Genomic DNA, 15,290 nt, shown 5'->3' on the forward strand with positions numbered 1-15,290 from the left:
GGGAAACATCATTTTATAAAATTAAAAGGGAGCTGGAAGTTACTGAGCTGATCATTCTATTGGTTTGTTTGTTTCAGACTTCAGGCAGTTTTTCCAAAAACTCATCTTTCTGTTGTGACAAAGTATCACAGTAAGTATGTAATGATTTTGCTGTAGAGTCAATCAACTATTTTTGATTGTTCTTATACCTGGCATCTCCTGCAGGCAAAGACACATTTAAAGACATTGCAGTTGTTATCTGTGGAGTCAAAGGCCATAGTATTTGCTGGCTAAGGTTGTGGGAGTAATCTTTTACAAGACATATGCAAAATACCAGACAAGATGGGTACTTTCCTATAGTAAAACTACCACAAGTCACCTTAAGCATCATATTATTCTCATGTGTCTTTCATGCTGCTTCTTCAATAAAACTTTAAATACACAGGGATGTGTTTCACCAAGGCCATGTCTACGCTAGCCAAAAACTTCAAAATTGCCATGCAAATGGCCATTTCAAAGTTTACTAATGAAGCACTGAAATACATATTCAGCGCCTTATTAGCATGCGGGCGGCCACGGCACTTTGAAAGTGACCCGGCTCGCCGCCGCGCGGATCGTCCAGACCGGGTTCCTTTTCGAAAGGACCCCGGCTACTTCGAAGTCCCCTTACTCCTATGAGCAGACCAGAGTGTTCACAAGCTGCAGAATACTATCCTACTTTTCCAGAGTTCCTCAATCCAGTCCAAGGAAGGGACTCCCATTGGGGGTAAGAGACAGTTCACTTTCCATTCCCCTATTTTATCTATAGACTTACTCAAAGCTAGACTGCAAGTCAGGGGCAGAAGGACTAGAGGCCAGAAGTTTTTAGCTCCCTATCAGGATTCAGCCCAAGTCAACAAGTGATTTTAGCACTGTTTTGACCATAATTTCAAACATAATGGAAAAGTACTATGTAACCCTATAAAACCAACCAGCAGAAATGGCACCCTTTTTGGCCACATTTCATAGAATACTTTCTTTGTGATAGACAGATACAACTGTCACAAAGAAAGTATTATGTGAAATGCTGCCAAAAAGGGTGCCCTTTTTTGCTGGTAGGTTTTATAGGGTTACATAGTACTTTTCCATTATGTTTGAAATTATGGTCAAAACAGTGCTAAAATCACTTGTTGACTTGGGCTGAATCCTGATAGGGAGCTAAAAACTTCTGACCTCTAGTCCTTCTGCCCCTGACTTGCAGTCTAGCTTTGAGTGGGTAATGATATTCATCTATTTACTTCACAGGGGCATAAGGAGGATTCATTTAGTTGCTGTGTATTGCATTTGTGAAGCTCTAAAGAAGTTCTAAGTAATAATTAACTGTAGCGGCTAACTAGCGATTATGTAGTAACAGTCTTTTTCACTATTAACTTGGCTAAAGCAATGAGGAAGAAGGAAAGGATATTTTAACTGTTTTACATACTTCTTACCATGGTTCTTTTTGGCCTGTGTTCAAGGTGTTTAAATGACAAGAACAAAACAATGTATGCTAGAATTCAAGTGCTTTTTCTTTCGCTGGTTTGAACATGACATTCAGAAAGGGTGCTCTACCTCTGTTTATGGGAAACAGGCAAACAGTTTGCCTGTGTGCTTTCTAAGACTCTGCTATTGAAGAAGTACAGTACTTGCAAGCCGAAGTGCTGGAGAAACTATACCTAATTCTCACTTCATTTACTCTTGAATTTAATGCAGTTACTCTAAATTCGTATCTGTGTAACTTAGGGCAGATTTATTCCTGTGTGTACATAAACGATTTTAGAGACCACTTGAAGACAGGTGGTTTGTGTAATGTCCTAAAGAAAGAGCAAGAGATTAGTATCTATGGCTGGGGATAGGGCAAATCCAGTTGTATGCATTTTTCCATGCTTCCATAGCACTGCCTACACAGTTGAAATTTTATAGGTGGCACAGTGATTGTTTAAAAATCTGAATAACTTTTGTTCTATAAGCTGTTTATGAAACTGCAATTTGGATGAAAATACCATGTACCATAAATACCGACTGATTCCCTAGTATGAATCCAGGATGAAATTTCTGCTCATTAACTTCCTTTTCTTGTTACCCCCACTCCTTCCGACTCCCCAAACTGCCACATCGGATTCTTCGCAGGAGTGCAGACTTTGATCACATCATGGAGGAGGGCTATGAACTTGACCTGACTTACATCACTGAACGGATCATTGCTGTATCCTTCCCTGCCAGCTGCTCAGAGGAAACATATGTGCACAACCTGCAAGATGTAACCCGAATGCTCAAATCCAAGCATGGAGATAATTACCTGGTAAGTGCTGATGAATCCTGTTTGGATGTGCTGTATGCATATTATTTTTTACCTTTATTTGCTATATCTGATACCCTTAATAACGAAGCCCAATATAGGCTCACTTTCACTTCCACCTATATAAACTTACCACATTTTTGCCTTTGCAAATGACAGCAGAATCTAGTCTATCATTTTACATTCAGTCCATTAAGGAAGCATATGCAAGCCACCTTCATGTTGAGGGCAAGACAGTAAACTCTTTGGGCCTCAGCTTCACTTGCAAGAGAAAAATTGTTGGGCTATTCCTCATTAAATAGAACTCATTCCTACAAGATCCAGATGCCTCACCCTGGAATGCATTTTTTTCTAACAGCTGCAACTTGTGTGCAGACAGTCTTTGAGCATGCCCATTTGTCTGGCTCCACTGTTGATTGTGGAATAGCACTTAAAGGCTGCTGTTAGAGTGTTAGTCTATTTCATTGACTTGATTTAGATGCTTTTTCCCTCATTACTTATGTTATGGTTTTTTTTAATTAAGATCCTGTGCAAATCTCAAATGGGTTCCACCTGCATAATCGTTTATCATGATCGGAACTGTTTTTCTCTTATTCTGTGTGTGTTTTCTGCTTAGCATATTTAAACCCTCTGGAGTCACTGTCTTTCTGTGTGTGCTTATAAGTCTGGACCAAAATCTCTGCTGTTATGGGAAGTTATTGTTAGGTGACATGAGTATAAATTATTACTATAAATCCATAACTTCAGGAGGGTGAAATTTCTGCAGCACCTACAATGCTTTGTTATTCCACCCAAAAAAAATCAGCCTTCCACATTCATTCACTCACAATAAATTTATTTATCCTGACTGCATCCTACAATGATTGAACTCAAGCTGTGCTTGCAGTACTACTGCTTATGAACTTTTTGACACATCAATTTTCCTGTAAGACACAGTTATCTGTTTCACAGAAATCTGTAATGCTTTGCAGAACAGTTTGCCTAAGTCAGTGTTGCAAGTTCGGCCCAGATCAGTAGTGATCAAGGGTCTCTTTTGCATGTGATGCTGTATTTTGGTGTACATGAAATAAGCTGGCAGTCTCGGTTAACATATCTAACTCTTAACAGACATGTTCACAACACACACACACACAAATCCCTGTTACCTTTATGTTAATTCACCTTTTTTGAGTCCAATCATTAGGAAAGGACCATAACCTTTCCACAGCTAAGTCTGCCATCAATTGCCAATTGGTTTAGTCTTACTATAACTTTGACTTGGACAATTTATTGGTTTGGTTGGTAAATTGCCATATTTGCTCTGGAAATAAAGGAAAACGTTTTACAAAAGTCTGAAGAAAATTTGGCTTGTCATTTTGCATTTATAGTCCATCATAAAATTACCACTTTTGTCTAAGAGTTGTTTGTCCCTTTCTTTTTCAAAAATGGCTTATGAACCACGTTAATATCCATATAGTTTAGTATCTTTGAAAATTTGCATTGCAGCTATGGCTCCAATTCAGCAAAACACTTAAATGTATGACTAGTGAAAACTGTGGGAGCATACTAATGTGCTTAAAGTTAAACACATGCTTAAGTGCATTCTTATGTCATAGAATCAAAGAGTTAAAAGGGACCATAAGGGTCATCTAATCTCTGTTTCCCCAACCCCCCACCAAGATGCAGAATTTGTTGTCTTTAAATCATTCAAGACAAATGGTATTTATAGAAAATATGCTCTAAGTAAGCAGAATTAGAAATGCTTTTTGTTGTGAGTAGTCTGTAAGCCAGTCTTCGTCCTTTTGATTTCTTTGTGAGTTATTGGCACAGTTCTGCTGTCATTAGTGTCAATGGAGGCTCAAGAGGGGGGGTTGTATTTGCATAAGTATATTGTCCTCTGTTTCAGGGGTTCCCAACCTGGGGTCAACAGACCTGTATTGCAGGGGGTCCAAGAAAAAAAATAAAAAAATGGGTAAAAATGATCATAGAAAATAAGTTTTAAATAAAATGCAAAGTTATAATCAATTATTATGTTTAAATTAAATATCTTCCAATAATGTAGTTAATTCCTATCCTAAAATCTATGTTGTGCTTTCCTTTTTTATTTAATTAAGTGCACATAGTAGCTGGAACTGGATTTGATGGGGATCCACAAATGGTTTTGGGGTTTGATTGGAGGCTTGCACTAATGAAAAGTTTGGAAATCACTGCTCTATTTGGTTGCTGCATATTGGAAAGAATATTGAAGGTTCTTCTGTAGCAGGGCTGGCCCAATGGTGGCTAGCGAGCCATTTGCAGCTCTTTTAGAGTTAAAGTGCAGCTTGCAAAGTCCCCCGCCTCTGCCTTCATTCTCTGCCGAACTGAGTAGGGGAGAGAGCTCAGGGCTGAGGCTTGGCAGGTGCACCAGCAGGGCTGAAGTCCTGAGCCCTAGCAGGTGTAGGCCACCCTTACCGCTATGCAAACTACATAGCTGCACAGGCGACGACAAAATAGGATTACCGTGTTTGACTTTTCAAAAAAGGTCACCCCTGAGAGTGTATCTGCATCTACCAACTCACATTGTGTTAATGTGTTATAGTATACATAGTGCATTCATACAATGTGAGTTAGTAGATACTAATACAGATACACTCCCTCTCAGGAGTGTACTCTTTTTAATATGGTATCCCAACCACAAAATTTGAAGCACCAAATTGCCCCAAATGTTGTGCTATCCTGGCAGCTGCGTGCTGTGTATCATCTCTGATGACCATCCCCATCCCCCACTGCTCACCAGGTGTGAGTCTGCAGGCCAGAGGACTCAGGTAGAGAAGTGGGCAGCTGCTTTCCCCTTTTAAAGTGCTGCTTCTCTCTGACAAGCAGTGTGCCCACCTCCTGAATCTTCTGGCCCTCAGACTCATTCTGCTTTCCACGGCCCACACATCCTGACTTCTCCCCTTAAGCTTCAGGTGAGCATCCCTGCCCTGCAATGCTCCTGCGCCCCACAGCTTCTGCTCCTCAGCGGCCTTCTCTGTGGATGCGTATGCAGATGTTGAGCCACGTAGGGCACCAGCACTGGTAGGGACTGCCCTGGGCAGGTACATCCCAGCTCTTGAATATCCAGAGTTTCCTCATATGCAGCTCAGAGGGTCAGTAAGTGCGCCTACCCCTGTTCTACAGCTAACAGTTGCAGTTATCTCTTTTTATGTAGCAGAGGTTTGTGTCTTGTAGGTTTAAGACTAGGATTCTAGCGCAAGCTCGACACTTGTGTAATTATTAGGAAGAACTGATGGCCTCTCCCTAGCTGATTTTGGCTACTTTGTATCGATAACAGTAAATCTTCCTGTTTTCAGATGTATAAAGTTCAGTCTCATTTGCAACTGCAATTAGTTCCAAAATGGTTGAAAAAATAAACTACTTTTTAAAAATTAAAAATCTTCAGAATGGCACTTTTAATTGTGTTCTAATATATGTAACATTATCCATACCCTTCTATCAGCTCAGTGAAATCACCTGATATCACAAAATTCCACACATAGGTAAATTATACATAAGTAGTTATAGCAACCTGAATGATGCTTTCAGATTCACATTCAGTGCTCTGGTACAGTCCCATGATAGTAAGTGTTTTATAAACACTCATGGATTGTGACATTTGTTCATGTAACAAAGGCATTTCAGAGTCAGAAATAATGAAGTATGTAAGACATTGTCATTATTTGAAAACTGGATGTGAATCAGAAATCACAGGATTGAGAGACGAAAGAAAGCAATACACCGGGTGTCTTATATTCACATGACTTATCAGCAATGAATCTTGTCAGAGAGCAAGGAAACAATATGTGGCCGATATATTGCTTGTAGACAGTGAAACTGCACTGACAGGCTGCGTCTCCACATGCCATTTCTTCTGGAAATGGCATGCTAATGAGCTAACTGGAAGATGCTAATGAGCTGCAGATGCAAATTTTCCATGCCTCATTAGCATATCGGCCCATGGTTCGGAGCCTGAAAAAAGCATTTGGGGAAGAAGGGGCTGTGCGTCTCCACATGTACTTCGGAGTCCAGAAAAGCTTTTTCCAGACGCCCAACCACGTGCCAAAATGCTAATGAGGCATGGAAAATTTGCATTCACACCTTATTAGCATCTTCCGGTTAGCTCGTTAGTGTGCTGCTTCCAGAAGTAGCAGCATGTGGAGACAGCCACAATTTCTTTCCACACTAAGCACTTATCTATCCCATCCTTAAAAAAGGCCAACCTCCTAAAAGACAGAAAATGAATAGTTAAGGTTTCATAAATCTGACACTGCCTACAAAATAAAAAAGTCATATCCAGTACCTAGAAACTCAAATTTTATCTCAACAAAAGAAGCATTGTCCTGTCCCTAAATAAGTGCTATTTCTCATGAGTAATTTAAAAACATAAACACAACACAAAATCCTTCAGAAGAGAACAAAATTAAATATGCATCATTCATGACACATTAATTACTAGTAGAAACAATGCACATGTGTACATAATTTCATAGCATCAAACTGTGTTAGTCTGTATCCACAAAAACAACAAGCAGAAGTCCTGTGGCACCTTGTAGACTAACAGAGTATAGTATATATAGACTATAAGCTTTTATTGGCAAAGACCCACTTCTGACACATCTGACAAAGTGGGTCTTTGCCCATGAAAGGTTATGCTCCAATATATTTTAGTCTATAATGTGCCATAGGACTTCTCATAAAAATTTCATATTACATCAGCAAAGTTTTACATTTGTTTGATTGAACTGTATATTGTTATTAATAGTTTTATTGTTTAGGTATGTTGTAATATTCCCTGAAAAGTGCTAGGCACTGTACCAACACATTCATATGCATAACTCGCAACACATAACAGCATAACTCTCAAGAAAACAGCTGTTTGAGGTTTTTAGTCACTGACAACTAGTACATTAATTGAACTGATTTTAAGCTCTAAGCTCTTATATGAAAATACTTTGATATTGAAATAAAGGTAAGAAAATATATGGCCAAGATTTCTACTTGGGAGCTGAGAATTTTCGAAAGTCAAGGCACTTAAGTGCCTAAATATAGACTTAGGAACCTGTCTTTAGTCTCCCATTTTTTAAAATGTTGGTCAATCCTTTAAAACCAACCAACCAACCAATCAACCACCCCGCAATACAGGAATCTAAGAAACTCTTGTAGACCAATAAGATTGCTGAGCAAAAGGCCTAATATATAACTATTACAAACTTGAAAATTATAATTGTTACATATTTTAGGCATTTCCTCAGTATGTGTGGTTTCCTGTTATGCTTTCCTGAATTTACTATGGGAAATACCCTGAATACTGCAAATGCTAAACTTACCTAACTTCAAATACTTATTTTGTTGTCTGAAGTGATTAGAAAATATGAAGGCCCTCTGCTGTCACTTAACTTTTTTTGTAACGTATTTTGGATACTGTGATTTATCACAAAAAATGAAACCTCAGGATCTCATACTTGTTTTCTTTTTTTCTTCTTGAACAGGTGTTAAACCTTTCTGAAAAAACATATGATCTTACGAAGCTTAACCCAAAGGTATTGGTTTTGACCATAAAGTATCTCCCTTACTAGACTTGCATACACCATAAATGGGCTGTCATGAGCCTTCAGACTATAGCGGCTTTGATGTACATAATGAATGGTAATTTTAGTAAAAGTTTCAAGAAGGAAGAGTCCAGTGGTACCTTAAAGACTAACAAATTTATTTGGGCATAAGCTTTTGAGAGCTGGAACCCACTTCATTGGATGCATGAAGTGGAAACTTCCATTTGGTAGGTGTATACACAAGCAAAGATGAGTGTGTTACATTAATAGGCAGAAGACCAGTGCTAACAATGCTAATTTAGTCAGGGTGGATGTGAAAATACCAGCAGAGGCAAATTATTTTGTAGTGAGCTAATCACTCCCAGGCACTATTCAGACCCAGTCTGATAGTGCTAAATTTGCGTATAAATTCCAGGTCTGCAGTTTCATGCTGCTGTCTGTTTTTTCTTAAGTATGGCAACTTTCACATCTGTTACTGAGTGTCCAGAGAAGTTGAGGTGCTTTCCTATTGGTTGTTGAATGGTATCATTCTTGATGTCTGATTTGTATCCATTTATTCTTTTGCATAGACACAGTTTGGTTTGTCCAATATGTACATGGCAGAGAGACATTGCAGGCACATGATGGCATATGTCACATTGGCCCATATAGAGGTGAATGAATCCCTGATGATGTGGCTGATGTAACCTTAGAGAGACTCCCTTATCCCGTACTATCAGAGATCTACAGTCCCAGCAGCAGTATTGTTTGGACCTCATAGAGGCTCAGTTTACTGCTGAAAACATAATTAAGACATTTGATACCTGATTTTTTAACACACAGGCTACGTCTACACTAGCCCCAAACTTTGAAATGGCCACGCAAATGGCCATTTCGAAGTTTACTAATGAAGCGCTGAAATGCATATTCAGCGCTTCATTAGCATGCGGGCGGCCGCGGTGCTTCGAAATTGACGTGGCTCGCCGCCGCGCGCCTCGTTCAGGCGGGGCTCCTTTTCAAAAGGACCCCGCCTACTTCGAAGTCCCCTTATTTCCATGAGCAGATGGGAATAAGGGGACTTCGAAGTAGGTGGGGTCCTTTCGAAAAGGAGCCCCTTTGGGACGAGCCGCGCGGCAGCGAGCCACATCAATTTTGAAGCGCCGCAGCTGCCCGCATGCTAATGAAGGGCTGAATATTCATTTCAGCGCTTCATTAGTAAACTTCAAAATGGCCATTTGCACGTCCATTTCGAAGTTTGGGGCTAGTGTAGACACGGCCATACACAATTATTATCATATGTTAGTGAATGTGTAGGATTTAGGTGTCTTATTATTTTTGGAATTTGAACAAGATGCATACACAGATAATTATGAGAAGTTGATCAAAAGAAAAATAGTTCCTTTAAATGTAGGAAGTACTGGTTCTTAATAGTACTGGGAAGGAATAGTTTTCCCACCCCAGGAAATTTTAAGATTTGGAATTTTTTTTCCTATCCCAAATAAAGATGAAAAGTCTGACTCTGATATTTTTACAAACACCCCGCCCCCCCAAAAAATAGTTTGGATCAACCAAAACGTTTTGTTTCAACAGTTTCTGAAGATTTGTATCTTGAACTTTTATGTTATTTGTACTGTGAATTAACATGAACTTCTAAATGAAAACTAATTCTGAACCAAGAACACTACCAAATTTTTGTTCAGTAAATGATGAAATGGGACTATAGTACTAGCTGGAACTCTCTAACCTGGAACTCTGTTGTCTGGCAACATCCATAATCCAGCATGATTTTAGTTAGCTAAATGATCACTTATCAGGGGTGTGGCCAAGTTTCCCATGATCCCATAAAGTTTGTTTACACCCATCTGTCCTGGCTCTCCACGATTTGTACTGTTATTTAGCTGTAATTTGCCCATAAATGTCTTCTAAGATCCCATTAAGCAGTGAAAGTGTTGGTAAAGTGCTAGAAAATATTGACACCCCCATGGTCTGGGATATTCTCTTGTCTGGCATCGGTCAGGTCCTGAGGGTGCAGGATGAGAGAGGTTCAACCTGTAGTAGTAGTAGTAGTAGTAATAATAGTAGTAGTAGTAGTAAAATAAGTAAATAAATAAATAAATACTTCTTCCCTCTACAGGTCTGGGAAGTCTGTCAAGGTGTTTTCCTCACGTTAGAAAAAGACATTTTAAATAATGAAATGTCACCATGGTTCTGTAAAGCACAGATTTTTCTGTTAGGAAAAACAAGGAACCGTTTTGACCCATTTTGGACTAGGATTCTTGTATGGGATGATGATGTTACAGTACCTTGGAAATGGAAAATGACATGGCTTTGCTTGATTCCAGATTATGGATGTGGGGTGGCCTGACCTTCATGCCCCTCCCCTGGATAAGATGTGCACCATCTGCAAGGCTATGGAATCCTGGTTGAACAGCGATCCCCAGCATGTGGTGGTGATCCATTGCAGAGTAAGTGTGCAATGTGCAAGATTTATGATTTCAACTTTTTAATACTCGATCCTGACAGGGTAATTGACAATTTTGCAGCCATTTTGATGTTGAAAACATAACGATCCAAATGCTTACCTGACATAAATGGGCCTAAACCCTATTCAGAGTTAGACTCACCAAGGCTCAGGCCTGATAAATCCAGGATTATGTGCTTAGAAGTAATATACAATGGGATATATATTGAGATCCTCCAGTTCTCTCTCAAACCTCTAGGATCCTTTCACAGTATAGGACATTCAGTTATTTCAGTGCATTTTGAGGGCACACACCACCTCATCGAATTGTCATTAGTAATTTCGGTCAAGACACTAAGAGCTGGGGTTAGTCCTGCTTCGACAGCGGGTTGGATAAGATGACCTCTGAGGTCATTTTCAACCCTAATCTTCTAGTTAGAGTTCCTCTGCCTAACTTGCCTGAGATACTCAGTCTAATAAGCGTGTTCAGCATTTGCTTACCAGGCTGTGCCCTGTATGTGAGCTTAAACAAAACAGCAGTAGCAATATTTCAGTCCCCACCCTTCCCATCTCTTCACACAGTCTGCCTGAGGAAGTAAAGGAATCTGAACAGAGATTTGGCACCTTTCAGGTGAGTGCTTTAGGCCCTGAGCTCTGGGACAGTCCAATGATAGGCTTTCTCGGTCTCTCCTGTTGAAACTCTTCCACTGTGGATACATGATTTAAAAAGTAGTTGGAGCAGGGGAACTGGAACATGGGTTACCTATATCCGAAGAGAGCGCCTGCCCATCAGACTACAGAGTCTTTTCCTCTCACCAAATTATTCTTTAAATTATTTAGTCACAGTGGCACAGCTTCCACGAGAGAGAGATTGCAGGTGCCTCACAGGTTAAGAGGCTCAGAACATGGTTTAGACCATTTTCCTGAAGGACGGCAGACCCCTTTTTCAGTTTCTTTCTCCCCTTGCAGCAGAGGAGGAACTTGAACTGGGTTCTCTGACATCCCTGGTGAGATCTCTACCAATTGGCTCAAGATTATGAGGGAGCCCTTCCCTATCCTGGCCTTGTGCAAAAATGGTGTAGGCTTGTAACCCCCGAAGAGAATTCACAGCTGAGAATGTCAGGATGAAGGAGGCATCTGCCAACAGCTCGGAGTGAGATGTGGAACTTCTTGAGGGAGCAGCACTTAGTACAGATCTCTCTTCTCAGCCTCTTCCACTGGCTAATTTAGCCTGAGAAATGCCCAGCCCGCTGGCTTCTGCAAATCTCATTGTGTGGCAACCATCTCTTCCCCGTTCATTGTGTAGGGAGACTGAGCACATAGGTCAGCCTTTGTGAATCCCAGTGATTTTCTGGTCACCTAAATGTTAGATGTTTTGACACTCAGTGTCTCCACGCTGGTTTTTTTTTTTTTTGTGTGCCATTGTCGCCAGTGGGAAGGTCGGGCACTCTGGGCTGCCCACACTCCAACAGGTGCTAACTGACTGCATAATTGCAATGCTCTAATGTGCTGTTACTGTTGCGTAATGTTTTCCCTTCTCCCTGCTTGTTCCCTGGGAGAAGAAATAAAATAAATAATCCTGAGATCAGAAGCAAGTCGGCAGGCTTGCCGATGGTACTTGAGGTGAATAGAGGCTCACTGCCAGTGCTGTTATTGGCTGACAGCACATTGAATAGATTCAGGACCTGATTCTGCTTCAGTTGAGGTCATTGGAAAGCTCCCATTGATCTTTTTTCCCCCAGTCTTGCAGTGGATGGCAGATGGGCAAATGTTGTGCCTGTGTGGCATCCCTTTTATTTCCCATGATTTGCAGGCTTGGGGCTCTGAATGGTGCAGAAATGGGACTGGCCACAGGGTGGGCTGCCTCAGTAAATGAAGCAGATCTAGCTCCCCTGTGCCAGAACAAGTGCTCCCCTTTGGCCAATTAAGAGAGTGTGGCAGTATCCGGGACTTATGGAGGACCAGATCTGAGGAGGAGAGAGTGAGTGAGCAAGTTAAGGCTGCCAGGGAGGTGGTGATAGGCAGGGGACGAGAGCTGCTGGAGCTAGAAGGCACTTCCAAGGAGAGGCTGAAGGCAGGAGAGCAAGAGTGCCTTACCAGCTGTCTGCCCCAAGCCAGTGAGCTAGGGCTGGAAGCAGCATGTGAGCTTTAACAGCAGGCTAGGGGGCTGAGTGAAGGTCCCCTGGTGAGGGTGATCTCTCAGCAGATAGAGGCTGTGGGGATCCCTGCTGTCCTGAGGAAGTGAAGAGAATTCATGAGGAGCCTAGATGTGATAAGGAGGGGTGTGATAAATGGACTTTCTTGGGTCTTATGTTTTAGATTATTTGCAGAATACTTTCCTAGTACACTAATCCCAAAGAGGGACAATATGAAGGCAAGAGAGCCATTTGGGGAGACCTTACGTTACCTGAGGAGGAAACTGAGGCAGACACGTCATGCTGCAGGTAGATGCTCGAGGCAGAACTGACTGGTGACAGCTCTACAATGAGGAGGAAGCAAAGGAATTGATATCTTCACTACTCTGAACCTGTGTTCCGTGTAAGATGGGTGCATGTGTGGCCGCTCAACAGAGATTCAAAAGCTGCCCAGCTGATTAGCAGAGCACCCACAGCTAGGCTTATTTATTTTTCCACTAGTGTTACACATTCAGACATGCCTCAGTGCAGGTAAAAATATATTCTGCGCATGGCTGGAAAAAAGTCTGTGCAGGGATGAAAACGTTAACAGAGAGCTTTGCCCGGAGATAATTTTACAGAGATAATTTTACAGTTACGACTATACTATAAGTAAAAAAGCAAAATACCCCAATGCATGTCTGTTATAAATCTCTTTCAAGCAATTGTTGATGAATTTAATCCATTGGGTCTTAAAAACTTCCCACTGCCATCTTTCCTGGAGATAGCCAACATGTGTTGGCTGAGTAGTCTAGAAGCATGTGAAAACTAGTAAGATCATTTACTGATCAGTAATTTGTACAGTACATATATCATGCAAATGATTTAATATGATTTCAAAAAATTATGAAAATATCCCAGAAAGAATAACCAGTAGTTAGTATAAATCACAGATGTCAGAAGAAAATTGCTGATACTTGTCAGAATTCATAGCTTATTGCTCATCATGCCAGAAGATTCAGTGTTGTTTAGGCTTGTCTTGGATGAGCCCAAAACCAAAAATTTATAGAATGTTACTGCTGCTGCTCATGGTTTTCTTTATTTTAATTTATAGCTTTGTCTTCTCTTTCTCTCTCTCTCACATACACACACAGAAAAATGCCAGGTATAGCAAATTCATTCTGTGTAAGAAGTATGAAAAAATAAATGGAAACAAAACTACTGTTTTGTAGTTTTAGCATCGAATCATAGAATCCTGGGGCTGGAAGGGACCTCAGGAGATCATTGAGTCCAACCCCCTGCCTATAGCAAGATCAACCCTATGTAAATCATCCCAGCCAGGACCTTGCCAAGCTGGGACTTAAAAATTTATAGGCTGTGTCTACACTAGCCCAAAACTTCAAAATGGCCATTTGCATGGCCATTTCGAAGTTTACTAATGAAGTGCTGAAATACATATTCAGCACCTCATTAGCAAGCGGGCGGCTGCAGCACTTCGAAATTGATGTGGCTTGCCGCCGTGCGGCTCGTCCAGATGGGGCTCTTTTTCGAAAGGACCCTGGCTACTTCAGAGTCCCCTTGTTCCTATGAGCAGATAGGAATAAGGGGACTTCGAAGTAGCCGGGGTCCTTTCGAAAAGGAGCCCCATCTGGACGAGCTGCGTCAATTTCGAAGTGCTGCGGCTGCCCGCATGCTAATGAAGCGCTGAATACATATTTCAGTGCTTCATTAGTAAACTTCGAAATGGCCATTTGCATGGCCATTTTGAAGTTTTGGGCTAGTGTAAACACAGCTTTTGGGATGGAGATTCCATCACCTCTTTAGGTAATGCATTCCAGTGCTTCACCACCCTCCTAGTAAAATAGTTCTTCTTAATATCAAAACTACACCTCTTGCTCTGTAACTTGAGACCTTTTCTACTTGTTCTGGCATCCGTCACTACTGAGAACAGCCTCTTTCCATTGCTCCATTACTTCAGAGATCCTTTGTCGGGTCAATCTGAAAAAAAAAAAGTGGACTAATTTCAGATTTCAAAATAAATTTTTAAAAGTGTGAATTACAAAATATATAATATCCTACTTGGATAGCCCGTGACATCCTTGAGCTCTCTACTCTTGGCTTGCAGCTGGTCAGCTTGATATGTTACTCGTCTCCCAGGAGTTAAAAATGGTATTTTAAAGACACCAGTGCAATTTTGGTACTAATCGTCACTAAGTTTCAGGAGGCGTGGATACCCAAACCGCAGGTCTCACTCAGGATTTTGAACATTACCGGTCAGCCAGCTTGCAACTAAAAGGTCTTTAAAAGCTACTGAGCATCATTCTACCTCCACTATGACAAAAGGCCTGTCTGAGCTTATGTAGTTACCAGAACTACCAAAATAATGTACAAAAGTTGTTTGCAACTTAACATGGGTACTGAATGAAGAAGTAGTCGATCAGGTGCACTATGGGTGGAACTGATGTATTTTTCTTTCAGCACAGTCCCATAGACACTTATGGTGCTATGTAAATACCAGATAATAGAAATGATAATTTCTTTTTCTTCCCACAGGGTGGAAAAGGAAGGATAGGAGTAGTGATTTCATCATATATGCATTTCACTAATGTTTCTGCCAGGTAAGAGATGAACAATGGAGATGATTTGTGCAGTTTACAAATCTGTAGAGGCTGTGGGGGAACCCCTAGTTTCATTAACTTATGGTTGCACACTTGTGACCGATTCTGGTTTCAATGAAGTGTTGCTGGCATGTCTCAAAATTATTCATGATGGGGAAAAAAGATTTGTTACAAGCCTTCCTTTTGTGGGTTCTAACTTTTTAATGGCTTTTCTTTTCACTAGGTCTGTCACCTTGACTCATTTCAAATCCCTATTTGAACCTGGCTATCCATATT

At 40.8% G+C, this 15,290-nt stretch overlaps 1 protein-coding gene across 9 annotated transcripts in view; it reads left to right on the forward strand.

The window, feature by feature from the left end:
• The window catches only part of TNS3 (tensin 3), a 376,357-nt gene that overhangs the window by 198,259 nt on the left and 162,808 nt on the right, over positions 1-15,290 (forward strand). For all 9 annotated transcript variants that reach the window (XM_074988033.1, XM_074988034.1, XM_074988039.1 and 6 more), the window contains 5 exons: positions 78-130; positions 2,128-2,299; positions 7,783-7,833; positions 10,164-10,286; positions 14,950-15,014. In XM_074988033.1, coding sequence (XP_074844134.1) covers positions 78-130; positions 2,128-2,299; positions 7,783-7,833; positions 10,164-10,286; positions 14,950-15,014 — 464 coding nt within the window. The remainder of the gene's footprint in view (positions 1-77; positions 131-2,127; positions 2,300-7,782; positions 7,834-10,163; positions 10,287-14,949; positions 15,015-15,290) is intronic.

This window comes from Carettochelys insculpta, chromosome 2 (assembly GCF_033958435.1).
Source record: "Carettochelys insculpta isolate YL-2023 chromosome 2, ASM3395843v1, whole genome shotgun sequence".
Lineage (NCBI taxonomy): Eukaryota > Metazoa > Chordata > Testudines > Carettochelyidae > Carettochelys > Carettochelys insculpta.